The sequence below is a fragment of the Theobroma umbraticum genome, unplaced genomic scaffold, assembly GCF_002168275.2.
Source record: "Theobroma umbraticum cultivar Fairchild unplaced genomic scaffold, ASM216827v3 scaffold_25.0, whole genome shotgun sequence".
Classification (NCBI taxonomy): Eukaryota; Viridiplantae; Streptophyta; class Magnoliopsida; order Malvales; family Malvaceae; genus Theobroma; species Theobroma umbraticum.
In genome coordinates this window covers 101022-125898 of record NW_018397282.1, presented here as the reverse complement: position 1 = coordinate 125898, position 24877 = coordinate 101022, and the positions used below count along the sequence as shown (strand labels likewise).

Sequence of the window (24877 nt, the reverse complement as noted above, 5' to 3'; positions counted from 1 at the left end):
TTCTGCCTTCTTTTCTTTCTTCCTTCTTGCCTTTTTCTCCTTCTTCTCACCTTGCCTTTTTCCCTTTTTTCTCATTGTTCATAGGAAAGATAGGTCGTCACCAATATATTTGGGTTTAATTTCACCACCAAATCTAAAAATTGAAGAGATTGAGACCTTGGGTTTTAAGAGACCCTAATTCAAATTTTAAAAAATTTGAAAGTATTTTGAGAAAAATTTATGTTTTTGATGTTTAAAATTGAGAAAGAAACATTTAAACGGTTTAGAATTGAGGAAATTTACTAAGGAATTCAGAAGATTTGAGAGGAAAAGGTATTTGAGTGCCACGATTATGAAAGAAAGAAAGTTTCAAGCAAGTTTAAAATAATATATCTATTGATAGATGTTCTCCTCATCTTTTTATAGATTACATTCAAACTTTTAATAGCGAGTTGTATCCATTGATAGATATTGAGATCTATTGATAGAATCTTTTATCTATCAATAGGTTTTTTTCTTTGGAGAATTTTTTTATTTTTAATTTTTATAAGTTTAAGGTGAAAATAAATATTTACTAATTTTACACATTTTAATATTTAAATAATTAATAAAAAATATTATGTTATTTTTTTAATATTATTATTTTCTATTTTAATTGCTTAAAGTTAAAAAGTTAAATTTTATATTAAAAATTATAAATTTATTTAGTTTATATGTTTTTTATACACAAGGGTAATTTTACCAATTTATATTATATTCTTAGTAAAGTGCTCATAAACCAAAAACTACAATGTAATCCTCTTAGCAATCACATTCCCTGCAATTAGTACTTTTCCTAGTTATACCAAATGTTACATAGTTTTATTCTTAATAATCACATTCTCTCAATAATCACATCCTTAACAATACACTAATCGTAACCTTACTTTTGTACTATGTACACAATTTATTTTTCTTTAATGTTTGCTTACACAACTATTCTTTCTGCTAATTTCTACTCAATATTGTTATTTGATTTGTCTTGACACTTTAACTGATCAACTCATTACCATAACTAAATTTCAACTTCTTTTATAATCCTTGCAGACTTTTTGTCCGACCCTGAATAGCAAGAAATTTTGCAACTTAGATCACTAACATGCCCAAAACTACATTATAATTTTTGTTCATAAGCATGATTGAAAATTGAACACTGTGATGTTCACTTTTGAATGAGCACAAACATCTACAAAAATACAACACCATGACATCATATTCATTTTGTTGACCTGCCTTAACTTTTTGTTGACTGGGTAGGAATGGATATTTATAATTACAACCACTACTTTATATTTTTTGTTCACATGCAATGTGATAGATTATACTATAATGTTAACTTTTGTGCACAAACTAACATCTCCAGAAACACCTGTAACAAATCATGATCTATACATTGTACTATCAACTTTTACGTGCTCAAACATCTGAAAAATTACACAATTAGATGATTCTCTTCATTTTCTTCATTGTAATTGACTTTTTCTTGACTAACTACAGATAACTGTTCCATAAATTACTATCAATGAAAACAAATATCATCATACCTGAACATTTTGCTCATTGGTTGATATACAATCTCTTTACTTAAAAAGAGTAAGGTTTGAATTTTTTTTCCCAATTATAAAAAATATAAAAAACAAGCATCATCAACTGATGACGATCAAAAATTTCTTCTTGCAAATTCCCTAGATGTATATATTTTTAAAAAATTATCATACATTCTTCCTTCATAACTCCTATATATATTGAGTTAGAGTTTTCAAAAATAAAAATTAGTTGAACTCGAAGCTAGTTTTGAGTTTTAAATAGTTGAGCCTGAGCTCAAGCTCTTTGATTACATCACATTACGTACCTAAACTTTATAAATAGGCATAATACTTTAAAAATAGAAAGTCTGAATTATTCAAAAATTTTAAATAAATCTTCTTTTATATTACGTTCAATTAAATTTGTATATTTTTATTTTAAATTAAATAAATATTTTTAATTCACAGTTGATTTATTATCATTAATCAAATTGTTACTTATTATTTTATATTTACATGCCATTAACATGAATGATAAAAATACTGCATGATCAAATCATGAAGCCATATCACCATCCACAATCACATGTCAACATTTCATGCATAAGAACTTATTTAACTTAAAATAAAAATATAAAAACTTAATTAAATATAATAAAAAATAAATATTGATTTGAATCTTTGTTAAGTATTATACCTTTTAAATACAACAAATCTTTCTAACATATAAACACCAAAAATGGATAGGCTAAAATATTAAACAAGTATTGTAAATATTTCAATTTTTTTTTTAAAAATTGTTTATTCGTTTATTTTCTCTAAAAATGTATTATTACGCAGATTTTCTTATATAAGTTCTTATGATGAGAAAAAGTAATGTGACACATGCAATGTTGATAGTGGCTATGTTCATGATCACTTAATAAGTAGATGACTAGAAAATTGGTTGACAAGAAATTTTATACACAACCAATTTTACCCATTAGAAAAGTCATCTCAATGTCCACATATAAAGATGTGGATTAGTCATGAACCTATTGACTAAAAAGTTCACCTTATATAAATGATATCTTTTGATATTTTTATATATAAATAAAAAAAATGCACTTATCTATGTGCAATAAAAAATTAAAAAAAAAACTTATTTAAAAAGCGAAAAATTCAAATGTTTAATATCTTAGCAAAGAAATACCTATGTAAAAATTGTAAAGCCTATTGACTTGATTGCATGACATCTCTATTCCCTCCCAAGAAACTTAATTCAAACCTTTCCTCTTTAAACCAAAACCTATGACTTCAACTCTTCCTCCTTATTTTGCATAACTTTTCCTTTGAAGAATTTCTTCAATAAATAAGGAATTATCCAATAATTATTTATATTCGAAAACAGCTATTCTAAAGAACCAAAAAGGGTATTTCATGACAAGGAAATTGGGTGTCAAAAAAAACCAAAAAAAAAAAAGCAATTTAATCACTTCACCTGCATCCAAGCAGCTCCTGGACAAAATGGAGCTTACATTGATGGTAAGGGTTGGGTTGAGAGTTGCAAGATTTTAGGACTCATCACTATTTTTAGCAAATGTTCCACGCTTTCTCTTCTTACTCCTTTTCTTCAATAATCCTTTCTCTGCTAGTGTCTTTAGTTTCTGCTTTTTACGTCCGTTTACTTTCTCTTCAAACCCATCATCCATCATCTTCATTGTTGCCACACGTTTTGCCTTACAGACCTGAAAATTTTATATCAACTTGTATAAGATACTGAAAATACTTGTTCTGTTAATGTTATGTTGATTACATTGAATACCAACTCTTTAGTGTTGACAGAAGCCACAAACCAGTACAAGTTATTAGTCCTGCAATGCTTATTATATGTGCTACATAACCTGCCCATACAGTACAAAGAAGAAGGTATATGGTATCCATTTGCAAGTGGTTGGGGGTGCATCCCCTTCTAAATCATAGTACATATTTGACATGTAGGTAGTCGAGTTAACAAGGCAGACCTACTAGCATCAATACATGGACCAGAGGCATCCTTATGCAGCAGCAGAATTATTTTCTTCCTCAAAATAATGAGTAGGACAAACTCTGGCTCCAAAAGCAAAAACACATGATCTCTAGGCATATTAACACATATTTCTAACAGAATTTACCACGTATGTCAACCTAAGAGCATCAGGTGCAATTGCATATGCAGGTCACAAGTGATACTGCCAATTAATGAAGGTTGATACGTCCATGTGAATAGCAATGGAGTTTAAGCAGAACACTACTAAATTACATGTAAAATAACAATCCAAGAAGACTAGGCTAGCAACAAAAAAGAAGAATCTAAGAGATCATACCTTTGTAAAATCGGAAAGGACTTCATTCTCTTTGCACTCAAAATTTTCCAATTGTTTTCCCAGTTCAGCTTCTATCTCATGAACAAGATCCACATCATTCTGCAAATTACATTCCTCTGGTAAGGAAATTGAGCAAAATCAAGAACCAGAGACCCCATAATCCTAAAGGCATCTCTATTAGGTCTGAAAAAGACTAGATAATTCATAAACCATGATACATACTTTATTCATTAAGACATTGAAACACATACGAACACATCATTGTTGGGAAGGGTAAGGGGGTGGGGCGGGGGGGTGATGGAGAAGTCAGAAGGGGACATGTTTTTATCAGTAAGTTTCAAATATGAGAGTCAAAGAGAGGGAAGAAATGGCTTTATTTATTAACAGGGTTTGAACTTAAATCAATTTCAGTTGAGTTGCTTCCTTATCTACATAAAATTCTATGTTAAAAATAGAAATTCTGCAGTGACCACATATAGAGCTGATGCTAAAGGAAACATGTGAGGAATATCAACTATGGATTATCTTATAGACGTGACAATCCTCTGAAAGGCATACAACACAAGTAAAGAAGCATGCCATTAGGTTCAGTGCATCATGTGTGTAAAAGAAAAAAAAATAGTACTCTAAGGTCTTTAGAATTTTTAAGTCAAACAGACAAATTCCTGGCAAGTAAAGAATACATGAGGCAAGTCATTAGCAGAAGTTAGTTCCAAAGTTATTATTCAGTAAAATTTACAAAAAAAACATTCTAAGCTGCGCTTCAGGGTCCAAAAACACTCAAAGAACCATGAAAAACCAGTTTCAATCAACTACCACTTCCTACTAACCTCAGTAACAAAGCTCACAGCCAATCCTCCTCTTCCAGCTCTTGCAGTTCGCCCCACACGATGAACATAATCTCTAGGATACCTGCAGTAGGTGGCTGCTGGATTTTAGTTCCCAAGAAAACTTTAGAGAAACCAGAAATTAAGAAAAACCCTTATTGAATATAACCTTGGAAGATCATAATTTATGACAAGATCAACAGTAGGAATGTCTAAACCACGGCTGGCAACATCAGTAGAAAGCAGTATAGAAACACGTCCAGATTTAAAATGCTGCACTGCAGAAAGCCTTAGAGCCTGTGATTTTAATGAATGCAAAGCTGCAGCCTCCACTTCAAGCTCTTCTAATAATAAACTTAAAAGGTGACAATCTCTGCAACCACATTTTAAAGAATAAAGGGAAATGTCAACATAAGGATGTGTGAGGAATTAAATATCTTTTTTACTAGAAAGCAAACCTACCATACAAAACCTGCCAGGAAAAAGCATGTCCTGAGGCATCTTATTTGGCAAACAGTAAAAAGAACATATGCCACACCAATCATTCCAAAGACAATAAAAATGTCCAGAAAAGAAATAGAAAAAAGAAAAAAAAGAAAAGGGTAACATGTCCATACCAAGATTCTATATCTAAGTAAGATGCAGAACTGGCAGAGAAAGAGCTAGAAAATAGAGAGAACTATACTAGAAAGAAATCAGAATAAAAGGATTTGTGAAGATTGGGAGACAGATCAGAGAAATGAGAGAAAGAAAAGAGCAAGAAAGGCAAAGGCTTTCTCAATTCACTAATTCCTATAATACCAAGATAGACAAGAGCATTGCACTCACCAGCACAAATGCTGATAGGACAGCTTCCCTCTTTTGTCCCCCAACTCCAATTTGAAGTTTAGATGACAACAATAAAACCACTAATTAGAGAAAGGAGAGTATCATAATTTCCAATCATCATCAATGTCTGCTTGATCCTTTCAAGAACTTGCATGCCTACGCATTGAAACATTTCCAATCTTCCAAAAACTACTTGGTCTTAATGTATGTTTTATCTTTTCCTGATCATTTCAACAACAGATCTGTATCCGATGTATAAGTTACATTACAGTATAGATGTATTATCAGAATTCTATTTTCTGTCTCCTAGTGTTCCTACAAAGATCATGACTGTAATTAAGGTTTTGAATGGTTAGCTTGCTGCTTCGTCTTAAAGCAATTTGCATTCCTATGTAGTCCCATGGAAAGGTCATCCATTCTCAGAGAAGTAATATATTACTAGAACACAGTTTAACTCTCTGAAAGCAAGTTTATTCAACTGGAAGGAGAATAATGCTCTCCTCCCATTCTCAATCAAAGCATGATCACAATACAGCTCAAAGTTTAAAAGTTTCTATTGGTATGAAATGCAAAGTTGGCATAACTCTTTAAAGTTGTAATTCTAGATCAGGGCTTATTAGGGCCGTGTGATATAGTCTCCTTATTCTTACTGGTTAAACACTGATTTGTATTTAGACTTCCATGTGATCAAATTTGCACTCAACATTTTTCAGTGATTTCAAATTTCAATGGAGGTAGTCCAGGAGCCTTACTATGGTAGTTTTTCACATACAACATCCTCTATTTGCAGATACCATCTTCAAAAGTTAGTTTTATTATATGTAGGTTCCTTACTTTTCCCTATTCACTAACACAAAACAGAAAAAAAATCAAGCCTTTCTCGTAGCCCAAGCACAATTATTTATCTTAAAATCTCCCCTCAAGTTGGATTCAGCTTTAAGAGATACCGCATAGTATAGCAGACGAAAGAGAGTGCAGGGGAAGCGGTAGGAGAATTGAAGACCATGAAAATTATGGACAAATGAAAAATGAGAATTGACTCCATGTAATATTTTAAAGATATACTAATGACAAAAAGAATCAAAATTGAAGTGACATCTTCTAGAGGAATTTGGTACACAGCTTGGACTAAGATTGCAGCTATTAGCGCATTAAGAAAGAAGAAAGCATATTACTGATCCTAAAAAGAAAAAGAAAAATGAAAAATCAGAATGCATGGCTCAAAAGATTTGTTACCTGCATCTTGAGACAAATATCATGGCTGAGCGGATATTCATCTCTTCCATTTTAGACAAAATGTGCACAAGATAAGCATCCTTCACAGTTTTTGGGATAAAAAGATACTGCTGCTTAAGTGTTTCAACTGTCCTGAAGCCTTCATAAGCCTCATAGAAGAACGCCTTGTTGGCAGAAAGCTCAAGCAGTGTTTCCAGATCATCAGTCATTGTTGCAGAAAATAACAAAGTTTGCCGCTTTTTTGGCAAGCATTGGAAAACCACCCTTAATTCATCCTCAAAGCCAACATCCAAAACTCTATCTGCTTCATCCAAAACTAAAAACTAAAACAAAAAATAAAAAAATTGTAAATGAGGAACAACTTCAAAAAGAGCATATTTATTTATTAATTTATTTATCATGCAGGGTTTTAAAGAGACTCATGGTTAGAGATACAATCTCAAGTGTTTATCCTGCTTCCCTGACTCATTGCAGGGCGATATAGTTCAATCCAATTATCCTATTCCAATCACTCACTGTGACAATTCTCCCAACAATCTTATTCTAAAAATGTTCTTATATTCCTAAAGAATAAAGTCCAGTTTCTGAAAATCTCCAAATCTTCAAGTCAACCAATAGTAAGCAGATAATATAAATGCTTCAGATTCACTCCTAAAATAATGAAATATTTGATTAGACAACCTTATCCATTCCTTAATCCCCATCATATTACCTAGCATCCTATCTACAGATTATCCAAGATTCTTGCCTACTAAATTGTTCCAAATCATTTATAGCTAATTAACACAAAAAATAATAATAATTAATACCAATATCCTAATATGTCCCCAGATTTAACTATTATTTTACCAACAGAATAAACCTGCAAAAGAGAAAACATTGTACAATCAATGAGTTCAAAGGTTTTATCCATCATTCTGAAATTTATCAAATGCAAAACAATTTCGCTGTCTTTTAAATGAAATTTGGGTCACCAGCCATGTTATCCCTAATTTGGCCAAAATTCCTAGCTAATTGCAGTATATCATCCAAACTTTAAATCACTCAGAGTTACATTCTAAATTGTCAGTGCCATTTTGAAATAATTGTACTACCAGATCATACACTACAAAACAACTCTCATCATAATTCAATCAGTGCAACAACAAACTACGCCACTTTCCCCTTTGTGAACTGGCTACATAGACATTCTGCTTTGTTTAGTACCATGTCTTGAGTAAGATAAGTAGATGTAAAGTCTAACTTAGTAATAGCTAAAACGCTAAATGTGTGACCAAAATTCACGATAACAAATTTTCAACAACACAACCACGTAGTGCTCCATTTGATTATTTCTTTCGCTAATTGCTTTCTACTTCCCCAAAAATTGGTAAAAAGAAAACAGCAAAGACTAGAGAGCAAAACCATATTTGATTCAAAATGAGCAAATGAGTAAAAGCTCTTGGACATAATAGTTTGAGGCGAAATAAAAAACAAAATTCAATATTTTGTTGCTCAAAAAAGGTAAAAATTTTTAATTCTATTTGGTATCCCAATGCATATTCGTTTTTCTGCTTACAAAAAGCAGGTAGCAAACCTATAAAGCAGGAAATGGGGATTTACCTGAGTTCTTTGGAAGACTTTAGGGATATCAGGATTGTCTTCCAGCAAAACCTTAATTCTCCCAGGTGTAGCCACAACGACATGCGGCCTTGAAGCCAAGGCTTTCGCCTGCGTAATCATGTCCATTCCACCCACCACCACCGAACACCTTAAATGCAAACAAGACCCCAGTGCTGTGAACTGCTCCGCCAACTGGAAAGCCAGCTCCCTTGTCGGCGTAATCACCAGCGCAAAAACCCCATACGGATCCTCCGCCAAACGGTGCAATATCGGCAGAGCAAACGCCGCAGTTTTGCCGCTTCCCGTCTGGGCTATTCCCAGCACGTCACGACCGGCAAGTATTTTGGGTATGCAATGGGTTTGGACCGGCGTGGGCTTTCGCATTCGGAGTTCTTTGCATGTTTCGATGGCCCATTCTGCTAAGCCCAGGTCGGAGAAAGCGGTGGTTGTAGCGGCGGCGGCGGCGGAGTCAGAGGTGGAGGAGACTTTTTCTATTTGGGGAGTTTGGGAGTTAAGGTTTTGAGAGGGTTTAGTGGTTTTATTGGGTTTGGGTTTGCGGGGTTTGGAGAAAAGAGGGAAGTTTTTGTCGATTAGAGTTGGAGAGCTTTCCTGTCCCTGCTCTTCTTGAATCATGGTAATTTACTGTTTGGATGGAGAGAAAGTGAAAGAAACCTCTTAAAACTGGGGAAAGAAATTTGAAATCTTTTCCTCCTTTAAAGACCCGGACAGGAGACGGAACACCAAAAATAATTTAGCGGCCACACTATGTTTTGGTCGTGAGAACGGAAAGTGAGGGAATCTGAATATTTAATCATTCAAAGATTTTCTAGAAAAAGGATTTTCCATTGATAAATGAAAGAATCAACTCTAGAGTCAGTAAATAAAAAAATAAAAGCTGGAAAAAGGGATCATATTCGCTTTGTTTATCTGTTTGGTCCCAAAACTTTCCATGAAAGGAAAATTTGGGGAGTGTTGTAATTTGATGTTCATTCCTGAATTAGAAACATAAGTTTTTGATTTTATAAGTAAAAAAAATTAAAAAAAAAAAAAGAAGGAAATTCCAAAACGGTGTGTTTTGCTTTTCTTTACGATGTTCGAAATTGGCAAAGGACATGACAAGTGAATGCTTGGAGTCCACAAACATTTTGGTGGCGTTTGGTATGCTGCAATGTAAAGCACATTACTTGCAATGTGGTTTATTAAATTACATTGCAACGTTTGTTTTATAACAGATTACTGCAATGTAAGATTGCAATGCAATCACATTACAGCCAATCGATGTAATGTGATTGCAGTCCAAAACCAATGCAATCACATTACATTGCACTCTGTAATGTTCTTAAAGACAATTTTACCCTTTAATTTTATTACCTTATTAAAAATATTTTATAATATTATAATTAAAATAAAAATATTAAAATAAAATATATATAATATAAGAATAAAAATTAAAATAAAATAAAATAATAAAAATTAACATTTATATAATATAGGTAAAACAAATTAAAATAAAATATATAATATAAAAAATATATTAAAAAATAAAAATAAAATATATAAAATTATAATAATAAATAAAAATAAAATATATGATATTTAAAATATATTTAAAATATGATATTATATAAAAATTAATAATATAAATATAAATATATTAAAAATAAAATATAAAATATTATAATAAAATAAAATAAAAATATATGACATTAAAAATATATTTAAGAAATGATATTATATAAAAATTAATAATAAAAATATAAATATATTAAAAATAAAATATAAAATATTATAATAATAAATAAAATAAAATATATGACATTAAAAATATATTTAAGAAATGATATTATAGAAAAATTAATAATAAAAATATAAATATATTAAATAAAATATAAAATATTATAATAATAAATAAATAAAATATATGACATTAAAAATAATTTAAGAAATGATATTATATAAAAATTAATAATAAAAATATAATATATTAAAAATAAAAATATAAAAATATTTATAATAATAAATAAAAATAAAATATATGATATTAAAAATATATTTAAGAAATGATATTATATAAAAATTAATAATAAAAAATATAAATATATAAACTTATATTTTAATAATTAGGGGTAATTTTGACAATTAACATACATTCTCACTAAAGTACTTGTAAACCAAACACTGCAATGTTATCTTCCCTGCATTTTAATCATTATTTTGCTTACATACCAAACACTGTAATGTTATTTTCCCTGTAATCACATTGCTTGCAATCACATTACTTACAATCACATTACCTGTAATCACATTGCATTGTAATGTACCAAACGTCACCTTTATGTGTTGTTGGGTAGAGAAGGGGAACAGAGGCTTGCGTGTTGGAAACAGGGTAGATAGAGTGAAGGGAAAGCAACCAAAGAAAAGAGGGTGGAAGAGTGCAATGGAGTCACCATTCAAGGCGGATATAGTGAAGGGGAAGGTGGCTTTGATAACAGGAGGAGGGTCAGGGATTGGCTTTGAGATTTCTACACAGTTTGGGAAACATGGAGCTTCTGTTGCAATCATGGGTCGGCGCAAACAAGTCCTTGAATCTGCTGTCTCTGCTCTTCAATCCCTTGGGATCATTGTAAGTATCATATATTCCTTGTTTTATCATCACCATTTCCTCTGTTTTTTATGTCTGATCTGTGTTCTTCTTCATTTCTTTCCTTTTTTTTTTGGCTTTTTTGGCTTTTCCTATCTGAATTCAGTTCACTCTCTTTCAATTTTATTATATTTATATGCACCAGAGGCAGGTATTATTCTTCTTGTTTGAATCCAACTAATCTTTGTTTTTTTTTTTTTTTTGCTTTTTACAACATGTCCTCTCTCCCTACCAAAAGGATCCCCTACAACAAGTATTGTTAGGATTGAATAAATAAAAACTGTGCTATGTTCTCCTTTTGAAGAGAGTGCCATGTTTGTTAGTATTATCCCCTTGATTCATCTCATTAATTGAACAACCTTTCTCATTGTTTAACCACGTGTTACATATGAATATCAATATATTATGTGAAAATGTCGTATGCATCACTTGAGGTATGAGTTCTAACTTGTAATACACACATACATTCAGCTACTTTTAATTAATCCCTTAAACCTTTTTGTTGTTCTTTCTCAGTGTTATATGCTCGGTTGATCTTTTTTTTTCCTTTTGGAGCCAAATTGTGCTTATTTGGTTGCTGAAAAACTGATAGTTCTACCCAGTCTGATCACTAATGGAAGAAGAAAAAGTTAATAAGCTGCTACTATAGACAATGCTGACGGCAAGATATTCAGAGTTAACAAACTGCAAAATTGTGTGGTGCTCAATGCTCACTTTGGTGCATTAGCTCCAGATTTCTGATGTTATAATCCAGTCAACTGAATCAATTGCTACGTCCTTGTGTGTATGTTACTTATCCATTAATTGCCTGCATTTTGCATGATTTTTCATGTTTTCTACCTTCACTGAGCATCAGCTGAGATTGCATACACTTACTATTGTTTTTGAAGGCTGTTGGCTTTGAGGGGGATGTTCGCAAGCAGGAAGATGCAAGAAGAGTGGTTGAATCAACTTTCAAGCATTTTGGCCGCATTGACATTCTTGTGAATGCTGCTGCTGGCAATTTTCTTGTGTCAGCTGAGGATTTGTCCCCTAATGGGTTTCGAACAGGTACTTGGAGCCTTTCCAACAGGTTTCCGATGTATACAGGGTCATTTGATGAGAGCAATTTGTAGATTTAACTCAATGATCTTTGGCCTTGTCTACAATGGCTTTTTGAAGCTCTAGCAAATTTTTATCTTTTCCTGTACTTGTTTAAAATTTTGTTCTTAACTGCCTCATAGAGTTATTAAGCAATAAAATATCCTGTTTTTCCCTTTTTATTTTTTTTGAAAAACCACACCCCAAAAGTTATTAGCAACTACTTTCTTATGATTGGTAACTAGGCCTTCTTCTTTATATAAACGTTTTAGCTAAAGTTTATTCTCACCTACACCTGCAGTTATGGATATTGATTCTGTTGGCACATTCACTATGTGCCATGAAGCACTTAAGTATCTCAAAAAAGGAGGACCTGGAAGGAACTCATCTGGGGGTGGGGTGATTTTGAACATTAGTGCTACTTTGCACTATACTGCTGCTTGGTATCAAATACATGTCTCTGCAGCCAAGGTTTGTTTGCATAAATTTCTTCCTGTGAGGAATATTTTACTCGACTTATACTTATTTGCAGTGTTTTCTTTCTGTTAGGCAGCTGTTGATAGCATTACTAGAAACTTAGCACTTGAATGGGGAACTGACTATGATATTCGAGTAAATGGTATTGCCCCAGGCCCTATTGGTGATACTCCTGGCCTGAGTAAACTTGCACCAGAGGAGATTAATAGCAAAGCTCGAGATTACATGCCATTGTATAAACTAGGGGACAAATGGGATATCGCTATGGCTGCTCTCTACCTTTTCTCAGCTGCTGGTGAGTAACCTTAGATCCCTGTTCTAGTTATCTCGCCATTACCTATATTTGTCTATATATTAAAGATTCAAGAATCTAATCTTAAACTCACTGATCAATACAACAATATGATGTGAAAATGTAATCTTTTTCTTGCTTTTAGCATGTCCATATCCAAATCTCAGTCCTGAATTTTCAGAGCCATCATAATCCATCTCTTTCTTGTCCTTATATTAATCAGTTACCATCATATGAAGGTTTAATTTTCATTTTCACTATTAGCTTGAATACATCTGAGCTCAACATATCCAACGCGCATTATCTGGCTGTACAGTCTTTACATTTCAAGAAATATGCCCATGTTGTCTGATATATTCTGCCGTATGTAAGTGCATCCGATGTGTTTCACCTTCTCATGGTGTTGGCACTTATTTTAAATGGTAGTATTTCCTTTCCCTCCCCTCATTTGATTCGTATGATCACGGACCCAAAATAAAATAAAGGATGAAAAAAGTTCATGGTGTTGGCACTTAGTCCAGGGAATGATAGGTGGCAGAGTAGCATGCATTTTCTCTTCCTGCCATTGTTTTTCCAGCATTAATAATTTACTGAGAAAATTTTAAGCTCTTAATCCATGTGTATGCAAATTTGAAGGTAAATATGTCAATGGAACTACACTTATAATCGATGGAGGACATTGGCTGAGCCGGCCTCGCCATATAACGAAAGAGGCAGTCAAGCAGCTGTCTCGGGCAGTCGAAAAGAGATCTAGAGATAAACCAGTTGGAGTTCCAACCAGCAAGCTGTGAACCAAGCTGATGGAGTGATCATCTAAATGCTTCAACGTATATAGGGTATAGCTAAAACTATTGTCTTCATATATGAATATCTCAGGGGAGGGCTTTCATCCCTCGTTAGAAGCCTTCAATTGATTGAATAAAGCTAGAAGCTACTTTACCAAGCTATTGAATTAAGCCTTCTCAAGCTTTTCATGACATGCAGGAAAAAGCTAGTTCTTTTCAAATCAAGAGGGATTGTGGACATTTTTTTTTTTTTTTGCTTTGGGGTGTTTTTTTTTTTAAGAAATTGTAATTAAAATTTTTAATTTTTTTATTTTTATCATATAATTGTAAAATGTAAAACAATAAAAATTACAAAAAAAGTATATATAGAAAATAAAAAATACAAAAAATTAAAAATAATAGAGAATTGAAAAAACACTGGAGAATGGGAAAATATACAAAAAAAAAAAAGAGAATAGAGGCATGGTTCGATAATTTTTTTCAAAATTCATTAAAATTTTAAGTTGATAATTTTTTATTTATACACAATTTATCTTTTAATTTCGAATTAATGGGCGTCATAATGTATGAGTCTTAAAACTCAATTGTTAGACGTAAAAGAAGTCATCATATTTAGATGCGACTAATCACTTAATTGAATCTATTTTTCCTAATGAGCTCTTACGTTTGATTTGAGTTTTTTAAAAAAATGGATTCCAATTTACGAAATAGATTAAGTTTGGAAGTACAATTACGTATGAGGAAAGGATTAGCATCTTCACAATGTTCATTTAAAATTATACTTATTTAATTATGTGTTTTCTTTTTAGTCTTAATAAATAAATTTTATTTTAATATCTTAGTTTATTTTCCTTAACTGTTTCTCCAATTATCATTTTAAAATAAATAAAATATCCTTTAACATTGAAATTCAACCAAAATTTTCCAACCTTTTTGATAAAATTTAAAAAGATTTTCTCATCTCAAAATTTTTTAAGAAAGGTATCCCTCATAACATTCTTGAAATTTCATCATTAAATGATTTTCATTTATTTTATATTAAACATTCATTATCAAATTATATTTGTAAAATTTAAAATTTTTATTTAACTATGTTCATATATATAATAATTATTTATAAATAAAAATTAAAAGTTAAATAACAAATAAGATTAAGTCTCGGATAGATATGGTGTTTACAATTACCCATCTTTGGAACTAAGGATTCAGAAAAATATATAAACAACTATTTTTGTTCGGAGTAGTTATAAAAGAACTCAAAACTCCTTTATCAAAATTCCACAATTTAAAAAGAAATTAAAATTCCTCCTTTAAGGCTTTAAAACTTTTTACAACTCCTCTATCAAGGGTTTAAAACTTTTAAATCTCCTCTTCCAAGGTTTCAAATTTGAAAATAAAATAAAAAACTCCTGCATCGAAGCTTTAAACTTTAAAAGAAAATGAGAATCCTTCTATCGAGTCTTTAAAGTTTTTACAATTCTTCTATCGAGGCTTCGAAACTTTTTAATCTCTTTTACCGAGGCTTCAAATTCCTTCACCAAGGTTTCAATATCTTAAGAATTTCTTTATCAAAGTTCTAACATTTTAAGAATTCCAATATTTTAAGAATTCCTCCACCAAAGCCTCAAATTCCTCCATCGAGGCTTCAATATCATATGAATTCCTCCACAAAGGTTTCAATATCTTAAGAATTCCTCCACCGAGGCTCTAATATCTTAATAATTTCTCTATTGAGTTTCCAAAATCTTAAGAATTCTTCCACTAAGGTTCCAATATCTTAAGAATTCCTCCACTAAGGTTCCAAATTTTAAATAAAACTCCTTCACCAAGGCTTCAAAACTTTAAAAAGGAAATATCATTTCTTGAATGTGTTAGTTCAAGAAACTTAAGATAAAGAAACCAAGAGGGGGGTGGATTGGTTCTTTAAAAAATTTGATTTTTCTTGAAAACAAAGGTAAAGATGAAAACTTTTAAAGTACAACTTATGAACAAAAGTATGAGCGCTTAAAAGATAAAGAATAAAGCAAAGAATGAGTATAAAAGAGAAAAAACAAACTCAACCATGATTTCTATAAAGGTTTTATCCTTAAAGCTTATGTACTCTCCCTTAATAGTACAAAGAGTTTGAATTCATTATCAACTGCCTTTTTCAACTAGGTTTATGCATAACCTTTACAAGCAACTATCTTTTAGGGATTAATCGCAACCTCTTGACAAGTTATTACCTTTTTTAGCATCAAGTACAACCTTTATAATACTACCTTTGAAGGATCAAGCATAAGCTTTTTACCTTTACAAGGAGGTATAACCTTTCTACCTTTTGCTATAAAGGTATAGCCTTACAACAGTGTATTACAAAGCTTTAAATCTCTAACAAGGCTGATGAGCTGAGTTTAGTACAAGAGGCTGAAGATGAATCTAGGAATGTAAGCTTAGGAAATGATACTCTGTTTTTGGGAGTTTATTGTAAAGAGAAGGGAATGAACTTTAAGAAATTTTTGCTCTCTTCTCCATTTGTAATGATTTTCTTTCTCTCTTTTCTTTCTAGCTGTTCTTCTCTATTCTTCTCACTTGAAAAAGTCATTCACAAAGGTATTTATAGGTTTTCTTTATTTTTGCCAACAAGAGAAAAGTTTTTGTTCAATTTTCAAAAATTGAGGTCATTTGAATTGCGTTAGTTAACCTTCAAGAATTGACCAATGGACATGTGAGAAGTCGATTCTTTTCCAATCTAAGACATTTTGTTTTTTGAGAATCGATCTTTTGACTTTTGAGGCATCGATTCTTCTTGCTTCAATTTGAGTCTGATGCTTTTTATTTAGAGAGAATTAATTAGTGCATTTTTTGAGTAGTTGATTTTTCCTATCTCACTTCAAGCCTTGAGCATTATGTTTTGTGAGAATCAATCATTGCCTTCTTCAGAAGTTGTTTCTTCTTATCCGTTGAATGTTAAATTGAAATTTCAAATTCTATTTTTTTGCTCCATCCTTGTTCTATTCTCTTTCTTTGATTCTTCAACAAGTTTCCAATCTTTCTTCTTTGCAGCTTTGAGAATTAATGATTCGATACTCGAGAAATCAATTTTTCTTTTCCAATGTTTTTCCATTTTGTTTCTACCTTTTCAGGAATCGACTTTTACTTCTTTAAACATCGATTCTTCCATTTCTGTTTAATTAGGAATAAATGTTTCCTTGATGAAAAGTTGGACAGAATGCCCTACCATTCCCTTGTGGTATTTGCAAGAAAGATCAAAATTGCATTTCGATTGCTTAGTGTCTGATGTTTGAAGCATGCCAACCTTAATCATTGCTTTGAATATCTCAATCATTGGAGTTTTAACCTCATCTACATTTATCTTGATGTAGCTCACTTTTCCACAATTCATGACATTTAATGAACCCCCCGTGTGATTCAGTAATGGATTCCCGTTGACACTTGGGTTATCTTAACAATCTTGCTTTGACCAAACTTTACACCTTGCACTTCAATGGTGTGCAATTCTTGGTGGAATGACCTTGAGCTCCATAGTGGTAATCACAATGAGCATTAACATCATACCATCTAGGGTAAGGTGGCTTTAACGGTTCCACATAAATAAATGCAACAAGGTGGTTTTTAATGAGTTGTGGAAACACAACTGTATATGTCATAGGGATTGGGTCAAATTGCTCTTTTTCCTAGTTATTCCATGGTCTCTTTGGACTATTTGGTATGTATGTAAGACTTTGGGGACTAATATTTGTTGAGAAGGTTAGTGGTTTTGAATTTGTTGGTATGGATTTTGAAAGACATTATTGATTGTAGGGTAAAAAGGGTAATATGAGGGATATTGATTAAAGCCCTCAAGAATTACACCTCTCCTTCCTTTTTCTTTGATTGACCGTCTTTAGTTGCATCATTCACCTTTATTTTACCCTGCTTGATAGCACTATCAATAATCTCTCTTGAAATTACTATGTCGGTAAAATTTTTTGTGGCATTGCCAATTAGCCTTTCATAGTATGGCGTACACAAGGTGTTGATAAATAACACTGTTCTTTCCTTGTCAATGAAAGGTGGCTGGATTTCTTACGGCCATGTCTCTCCACCTTTGAGCATATTCTTTAAAACTTTTTGTAGTTTTTTTTTCCACATTTTGCAAAGAAAGTCTATTTGGAGCCATATCTATAACATGCCTATATTGAGCTACAAAAGCTCTAACGAGGTCTTTTCAAGACTGAATTCGATTCTTATCCAATTTGATATACCACCTAGCTGTAGACCTTGTAAGGCTATTTTGAAAAGAGTGAACCAAGAGCTCATCATTATTTGTATGAGCAGCCATTCGTTAAGAATGCATGATATATGCGCCATTGGACATTTTGTGCCATTGTATTTTTTAAAGTTTGGCACTATGACCACAAGTGACAATATGATGCCTTGTGATGTCGTGACCTTGGTCTCCTCAACACTATGGGACTTTACTTTCTGGATTTTGTATAAGACTTTTCCTTTCACTAGTGTCGCGGCCTTGCTCTCCTTAGCACTACAGCCTTACTTTCTTTAGCCCTGTGGCCTTGCTATCCTTAACGTCACAGCACTCTGCTCTCTGAATTTTTTATAAGGCTTTGGTGTATCATGGCGATGTAGCCTTGAACAACTCAAGGCTGCAGCTTTTATTCTTTAGTGTTGCCTTGTGCAAAATTACAATAGTGTAGCCATTTTCAACATGATTTTCTATTTTATCTTATCCAAAATAAGTAAAGTGGTAAACACGAAAGTTGTAGCCCTATCTTTTTCTTTCCAATGGATTAAGAATCACATCAATTGCACTTTTGTAGCTTAAGTTATCCTTGAAATATTACAACATATATGAATAAAGTCATCACCATATTTGTACGAATTTTCATCAAGGAAGCCTTTCTCATCAATTTTCCTACAAAATCAATAAGAGAAATCAACAATACCTAAAGTAAGTTAAAAAAAATAACATAAAATTAAACTAAAATAGCTTAAATTAAACTACTAAACATATAATCAAACTTAATTAAGAGAAACAATTAAAATACTAAAATTCAAACCTAAAATCTCAAATATCTAACTACTTAAGTCTCTAAAATATGTTAACATAACTCTATAAACTATAGTTATCATATATATAAATATAACTCCTTTCTAGGAAAGGTTAGCAGCAATAATAAAAAAAAATTCTTTTCCCTTTTTTTCTATGGAAGCTATGTTACAACAAATAAAAAATATATATATTGTTGAGAAAGGAACTTGTCCAAAGAAACCGTAAGGAAAAATCTTAGAAGTTGATTGTGAATTTTTTGTAAAACTATTCTCTCCTATTTATAGATTTTAGGAAATTATTCTCCATAAAACACTTTAAATTTTCTCATCAAATCTTTTTCTACATTTCATTGCTTTTCCATATATATCTCTACTCTGCTTTTTATTTTGAACTTTTCCTATTATCACACTTTACTAAAAACAATTGTAAAGTGTTCAAGTCTAAAATAAGCCCACGCCTTACTTGTCCAACTAAGAAAAAAAATCCTAGAACAGTTCTTTCTCTTACTCAAGTTCACGATAAATAAATAAATAAATAAAATGAGATACAAAAAAAAATAATTTCTTGTAACAAGATCAACGTTGAAGTCCTTTTCTCAAGATTTTTATAATAGTTTGCGCGAACTACCTTCCTCTTCGACTAATACCTAAGTGTTTCCCAAGGACATTCCAACAGCGAAAATGCACAAGGGTGTTCCAAACTCAAAAACGAACAAGGGCATTCCAGGTGCGAAAATGGTCAAGGACGTTGCAAGCGCAAAAATGCCTAGGATGTTCTCAAGTGTGTAACACATAATGACAACAAAAAAATAACAATAAAAAAAAATAAAAGCATAAATTTGCAAGTTATTCTTTATTCCTATATATATATATATATATATATATATATATATATATAAGCATTGCCTTGCTTATCCTATGTGCATCTTCTTGTTTTATGCATAAAACTCCTTATAAGAACTTTTATGAAGAAGGCAAAATATAGATACTCAATTTTGGCTAATTATAATTTTTTGAAGTATTGTGCTATAGAATAAAAACAAGCATGGAACAGCTATTTCATATGTTATGCTATAGAATAGGAATAAGTGTGGAATAGCTATTTCATATAGGGAAGTGAAAGTAACTCAGAACGAGTGGCAGGGTTCATGAATTATCTTTATGTTTGGGATGTTTTAAAAAGCTTGGCTTAGTGGCTCAGATATGAAGATAGTTAAAAAGATTTATTCTTAACCTTTCCTTGAAGTACATGTGCTTTACTTTTTTTTTTCTTCCAATAAAGTGCACTTGGTGCACTATCAAGTGTCGCTACTCCATTGTCCAAAATTTACTCCCACTACCCAATTCCTTGGTCATTCTTTTAATATCCCATAAGTCATTCTTTAACATGCTCTTCCATGACAAGCTCGTTCTCTTATAATTGAACGTATTCTTTTAATTGCTCTCAAGAAAACGATCCTGTTCAATACAAATATGAGAGCCTCGAAGGTTGGAGGCAAAATTCCCTCAAAGCTCTTCGAACTATTCTTTCTATTTAACCCTTTTCATCTATTGTGCTCCACTATTTTCTCCATCTTTCTTATTCCTTACCACTTACTACCAAAGCACTTATGCTTCAAGGATTATTCCAATCTTCCTCTCTGTCACCTCTAGTGTATTTTGCTTCACTTATTGCAATATGTCCTCTCTCTACTAGAAGAACCCTTTGCAATGCTCAATTCTAAAAACAAAACAGGTTTTGTGAATTGAACGATAGAAAAACTAGATATTGATTCTTTGGATTTACAATCATGGATACAATGTAATGTAGTGGTTCTTTCATGGCTTACAAATGCACTTGCTAAGGAGCTTCAACGTAGTGCTACTCAGGTTGAAATTATGAGAGAAATATGGGTAAAATTTAGAAGAAAGATTTACTTAAAGAATTGCACCAAGAGTTTATGAGTTGAAGCACGTCATAGCTCTTTTACAATAAGAGAAATAGTTGATCTTATGCTATTACAGTAAATTAAAATGCATTTAGGGTGAGTTACAGTGTCTCAATCCAATCCCATTGTGCAAATGTGGACATACCTATGGTACGATGAAAAGGATACGATCTATGCATGGAAAAGAAAAGGTTTTTTATTTTTTATGGAACTTGATGAAGTATATTCAACTGTTTGGTCACAGATATAGAGTGTTGACCCATTACCAAATCTTGAAAGAGCTTATGCCATTGCAACATAGGAAGAAAAACAACGTTTGGTTGTCACAACTTTTGCAACTATTATTGAAGTTACTACCCTATTCACTAAAGAAAATGAATTACGATAAAAGAAGAATGATGATGGGTGTTGTTGCTGATTTCCATCTTGTATCCGCTGTGGAAAGACAAACCACAGGAAAGAGTATTGTTACAAGGTGATTAGTTATCCAAATTGACACAAATTTGGAAAGAGGAGCCGCAAATAGACTAGTGGTGATCAATCATGTTCTCGAGGAAATCAATGGGATGACGGTGCTATGACAAGCATGTCTTTAGAAGTTGCTTGTGCTGCCACTGTGGGTGGAGTTAGATCATTAATTCCAAGTTTGACTTCTACGCAGCATCAACAGCTACTAACTCTACTAGATAATCATGGAGGATCAACAACAAACATGACAACCTCCAATAGGTAGCTTTTTGTCAAGCATATTAATGAAATGAAAGCTTCTCCTACTTTTAATATATATATATATATATATATATATATGTATATGTGAACAACTTTAACTATGAAATTTTGAAAAAAAAAAGAAAGAAAGTATGAAGCGAAAATACTACATAAATAAAGAACAATCAACAAAAAATGAATGTTTCCTAGATTCCTTCTTAATATTTTTTGTTTTTTGCAAATTAAAGGATTTTATTGCTTAACAGGGAACGAAAAGTTCCTTGGATCATTACAATAGCCAGACCTACTTTAGGTTGCTATGTTCATTACATATATCATCCCAAAAACAAGGGCATCAGCCTCGGCAGTTCAAATGAACATGATCATCTCAATGTTCAAAATATTCACAATAACCACCTATATACGCTTAGAACAAAAATCACAACTCAAGAGAAAATTTTATTTTTTGGGATTTTTTTTTCAGATTTAGGAAAATTGGTTAGATTTTCAAAAAAAAAAAATTTTAGAATTTTAAAAATCGAATAAATTTTGAAAAAAAGGAGTTTTGTTTTTTTTTTTTTGGAATTTTGGACCACCGAAAACATCGACCAGTGATAGTACTGGTGGCTAGAATTTGAGATTGGGGGGCAAACTTGGGAGAGAAGGGCAAAGGGAGAGAGAAAAGAGAGCTAGAGAGAAAAAAAAATGGAAAAAAAAAACTAAATATGTTTTAAATAGTCCCACTAAATATGAAGCGATAGCCAAAGGAAGAAAATTATAAAAGAAGAAAGAAAAAGAAGTCACATGGCCAATTTTTATATCTATAAAAGTTTAATTTAACATGTCAATACTAAGTTAATATTGTCTGTCACATCAATATCGTTAACAGTCAATTTGAATGAAATTAATTATACCCAATATCAAAGTAAAATGATTAAATTGATCCCTTTTTTAATACAATGATTAAATTGATGAAAACATTCTAAATTTTATTCTCAAGGATTAGTATCTCCATGTTGGCTTTAGTGAGTTCCTATCGTAGAGCTTCTGAATTCAAGTATACTCAGTGGTCAATCGTTTAAGGGAATGGCAGTATGACTTCCCCATCATTGCTTAAGTGAGAGATTTTGGACTCCTGGATAACATCCAATTTTAGCAAGTCTGTTAAAAGATAAAGATTTACCCTTTTTTATCTTGATAAATTTAAGTTACCATGATTATTTGATCAAAATTTTATAAATAGATTTGAAGCTTTTTACCCAACAGGAACAGTAAAGAACAATCTGAAAAATAATGTAAAACAAAAACTCTACTTAAAAAAAAAAAAAGCTCTTTCTTCTCCCATTATTATGTTGAAGGTTTTGCATTATGAAATATGGGATTACTGTTCAATTCTGTAATAATTTTTTTTAATTGAGAAAAAATATTTAAACCCTACTTTTTAAATAGAGAAAACATGCATCAACTAATGAACCAAATTTCCGTTATGGATTTTTGAAAATAGAAAAGCTTGTAAATAGTGGTGAAGCTACCAGCTTAGTTCTGGAATAAGGGATCAAACAAGAATCCAACCCCCTGCCCACCATCCTAATGGAAAAAACGACAGAAAGCAACATGGCTTAGAAACAATGTATTTCTTATTTAAAGACTCAAGACATAATACAAGTTCTCTTTTTCTTTTTCTGCACGTAAACTGCTATGAAGAATAAGATTCACAACTAAATCTGAATGCAAATTGACAAACCTTTCAGCAAAAGCACCATTTAAAATTCAGGAAAACAAAAGAATACAGCAAAGCTACAGTAAAAGAATCCATTAAATATGATGCTTGCCTCATTGCCGACCACAGCTACATTCCTGGATTTCCTTCTATAGTTGAACGAACAGCGTGGAGCTGGCTAACCGATGGATATCAAGATCTTCAAATCAATTCTAGCAATCAAGATTCAAATTTGTTGAAAAATCTTAACAGGAAGACCTCTAGCATTTATGAAAGCTTCAATGAACTTCAGGATAATTATTCAATCATGACTATGAACATCCTAATTAGCAAGCTTTCACAACAGAGAAAGTAAACAGGCCTCTTTGTATTTAATAACTCAAGCAACCATCAAAATCCCTATGTCAGGTGATACAATTATGAAAATTTTGGGGGTGAAGCAGGATTTCTGGCCTCTTAATGTCCATCAACCAAAGCAACCATTATACTTGCATGCCAGGATTTGTCACTGAAATTTAGGACCATTAACATCTATGAAGGGGAGCAGGATATATGTCCACAGGTTGATATTGTAAACGATCATTATGAGGCAATGGTCCCTCCTGTGAAATTTAACAAGAAAGTTCATTAGGTGATGTCAAATTTGATTCAACACAAGGCAAAGAAGATTTAACAACACAAGTTAGGCGAAGGGACAAGCAACTTATGACAGAAAAGAGGAACAAAAATGCATAAAGAACTATGACATGCAATCCCAAATGATACAGCAAGGGATAGCCAGTTTAATTAGCCTACATGAGCAGATGTTGAATGATGTCCATACAAAGCCTGCATCTCACGTGCTAAAAGAACTGATATCACATAAAACTATTTCCAACAGTTAGAAGGTCCTTAATTTATTTTTCTTTTTCCTTATTTTCTCAAATCTGTAATGATTTATATAGTTGTTAAAATGCATATAAAAATACCTCATCCAAGTTGATCTGGAATGGCTTGACAAAATCCTCAAACATCACTGGAGAGAGTCCCTTCATTTTCTCTTCAACTTCCTATGGGAAGAAACATCTAAGATGCTTAGCAGGGCGCATAACAAAAAATCTTGAGCCAAGTTATAAGAGTTCTATAGGTGATACAGCAGCCCATGACAGACGCTAAACAATATAGAATTTTACTCAGGGATCGACAAAATGTCTCAATCTTTTGCTGTTCACATCATAATCTAATAATCATGGTCCACTAGACTAGTCACAGTTTATTTGGAAAGAATTTCCTTCTTGTGAGGGCTGGCCTTTACCATTTGGTATAATTGGCATAGTTTCAACATTTAACATGCTGTACAGCATCATTTGGTATACGCTTCTAATAGCATTTTGAGATCTCCTTCCACATTTACCTAGTTTTCTCATACTCTAATTTTTTAAGCTAGTTCATTTTAAAGAAGGAATGGACTTCCCTTCTCTAATCTCCATGATTTGAAAGAAAATAATATAAGAGAAAGCAAAAATCATGTACACAATATACAAAAAAAAACCAGCTACATGTAATGATACATCAAAATTGTCTAAATAGCGGTTGTGGTTAGTGAAATTCCAATAAATAAACCGCAGAAGCATTGGTCTTCCTTTTGACAAGGAGTGGCTCACACTCTGACCAAATCAACTGCAAAAGTTCAGCAATCATTTTCAACAGGAACCTAGTAAGTATTGACCGAAGGCCAATTTATTTTCACAAGCAACTGAAAATTTTAATGTTTATTGACGATGGACATGTGCATGAAATAAAGCACCAAGGCACTTGACAGCCAGAAAGAAG

General features: G+C 32.0%; 3 protein-coding genes across 3 annotated transcripts in view; 1 reads left to right on the top strand and 2 right to left on the bottom strand.

Moving 5' to 3' along the window:
• Nucleotides 1–2868: 2868 nt before the first annotated feature.
• RH36 (RNA helicase 36) lies at nt 2869–9351 on the bottom strand. Its single transcript, XM_021443866.2, has 6 exons — nt 8383–9351; nt 6781–7103; nt 4886–5089; nt 4720–4801; nt 3890–3988; nt 2869–3271 (listed from the first exon to the last, which is right to left on the bottom strand). Exons 1-6 carry the CDS (start codon nt 9013–9015, stop codon nt 3098–3100), a joined length of 1515 nt encoding a protein of 504 aa, XP_021299541.1. The 5' UTR covers nt 9016–9351; the 3' UTR covers nt 2869–3097.
• Nucleotides 9352–10817: 1466 nt separating this feature from the next.
• On the top strand, nt 10818–13905 carry LOC110428112 (peroxisomal 2,4-dienoyl-CoA reductase [(3E)-enoyl-CoA-producing]-like). Its single transcript, XM_021443826.2, has 5 exons — nt 10818–11005; nt 11914–12073; nt 12405–12574; nt 12653–12875; nt 13509–13905. Exons 1-5 carry the CDS (start codon nt 10820–10822, stop codon nt 13661–13663), a joined length of 894 nt encoding a protein of 297 aa, XP_021299501.1. The 5' UTR covers nt 10818–10819; the 3' UTR covers nt 13664–13905.
• Nucleotides 13906–22948: 9043 nt separating this feature from the next.
• Nucleotides 22949–24877, bottom strand: part of FTSH12 (FTSH protease 12) — a 34210-nt gene continuing 32281 nt past the window's right edge. The window contains exons 18-19 of the mRNA XM_021443814.2: nt 24034–24114; nt 22949–23667 (exon numbers count right to left, since the gene is read on the bottom strand). Of these exons, the coding sequence (XP_021299489.1) occupies nt 23590–23667; nt 24034–24114 (159 nt within the window). The 3' untranslated portion in view covers nt 22949–23589. The remainder of the gene's footprint in view (nt 23668–24033; nt 24115–24877) is intronic.

Coding starts and splice junctions, on each gene's coding strand:
- LOC110428112 (XM_021443826.2), top strand. CDS start 10,820: ATGGAGTCACCATTCAAGGCGGATATAGTGAAGGGGAAGGTGGCTTTG. Junction 12,074..12,404: donor CCCTAATGGGTTTCGAACAG/GTACTTGGAGCC, acceptor CTACACCTGCAG/TTATGGATATTGATTCTGTT. Junction 12,876..13,508: donor CTACCTTTTCTCAGCTGCTG/GTGAGTAACCTT, acceptor GCAAATTTGAAG/GTAAATATGTCAATGGAACT.
- RH36 (XM_021443866.2), bottom strand. CDS start 9,015: ATGATTCAAGAAGAGCAGGGACAGGAAAGCTCTCCAACTCTAATCGAC. Junction 5,090..6,780: donor ATATTTGTCTCAAGATGCAG/GTAACAAATCTT, acceptor ATGTGGTTGCAG/AGATTGTCACCTTTTAAGTT. Junction 4,802..4,885: donor ATAAATTATGATCTTCCAAG/GTTATATTCAAT, acceptor CACCTACTGCAG/GTATCCTAGAGATTATGTTC.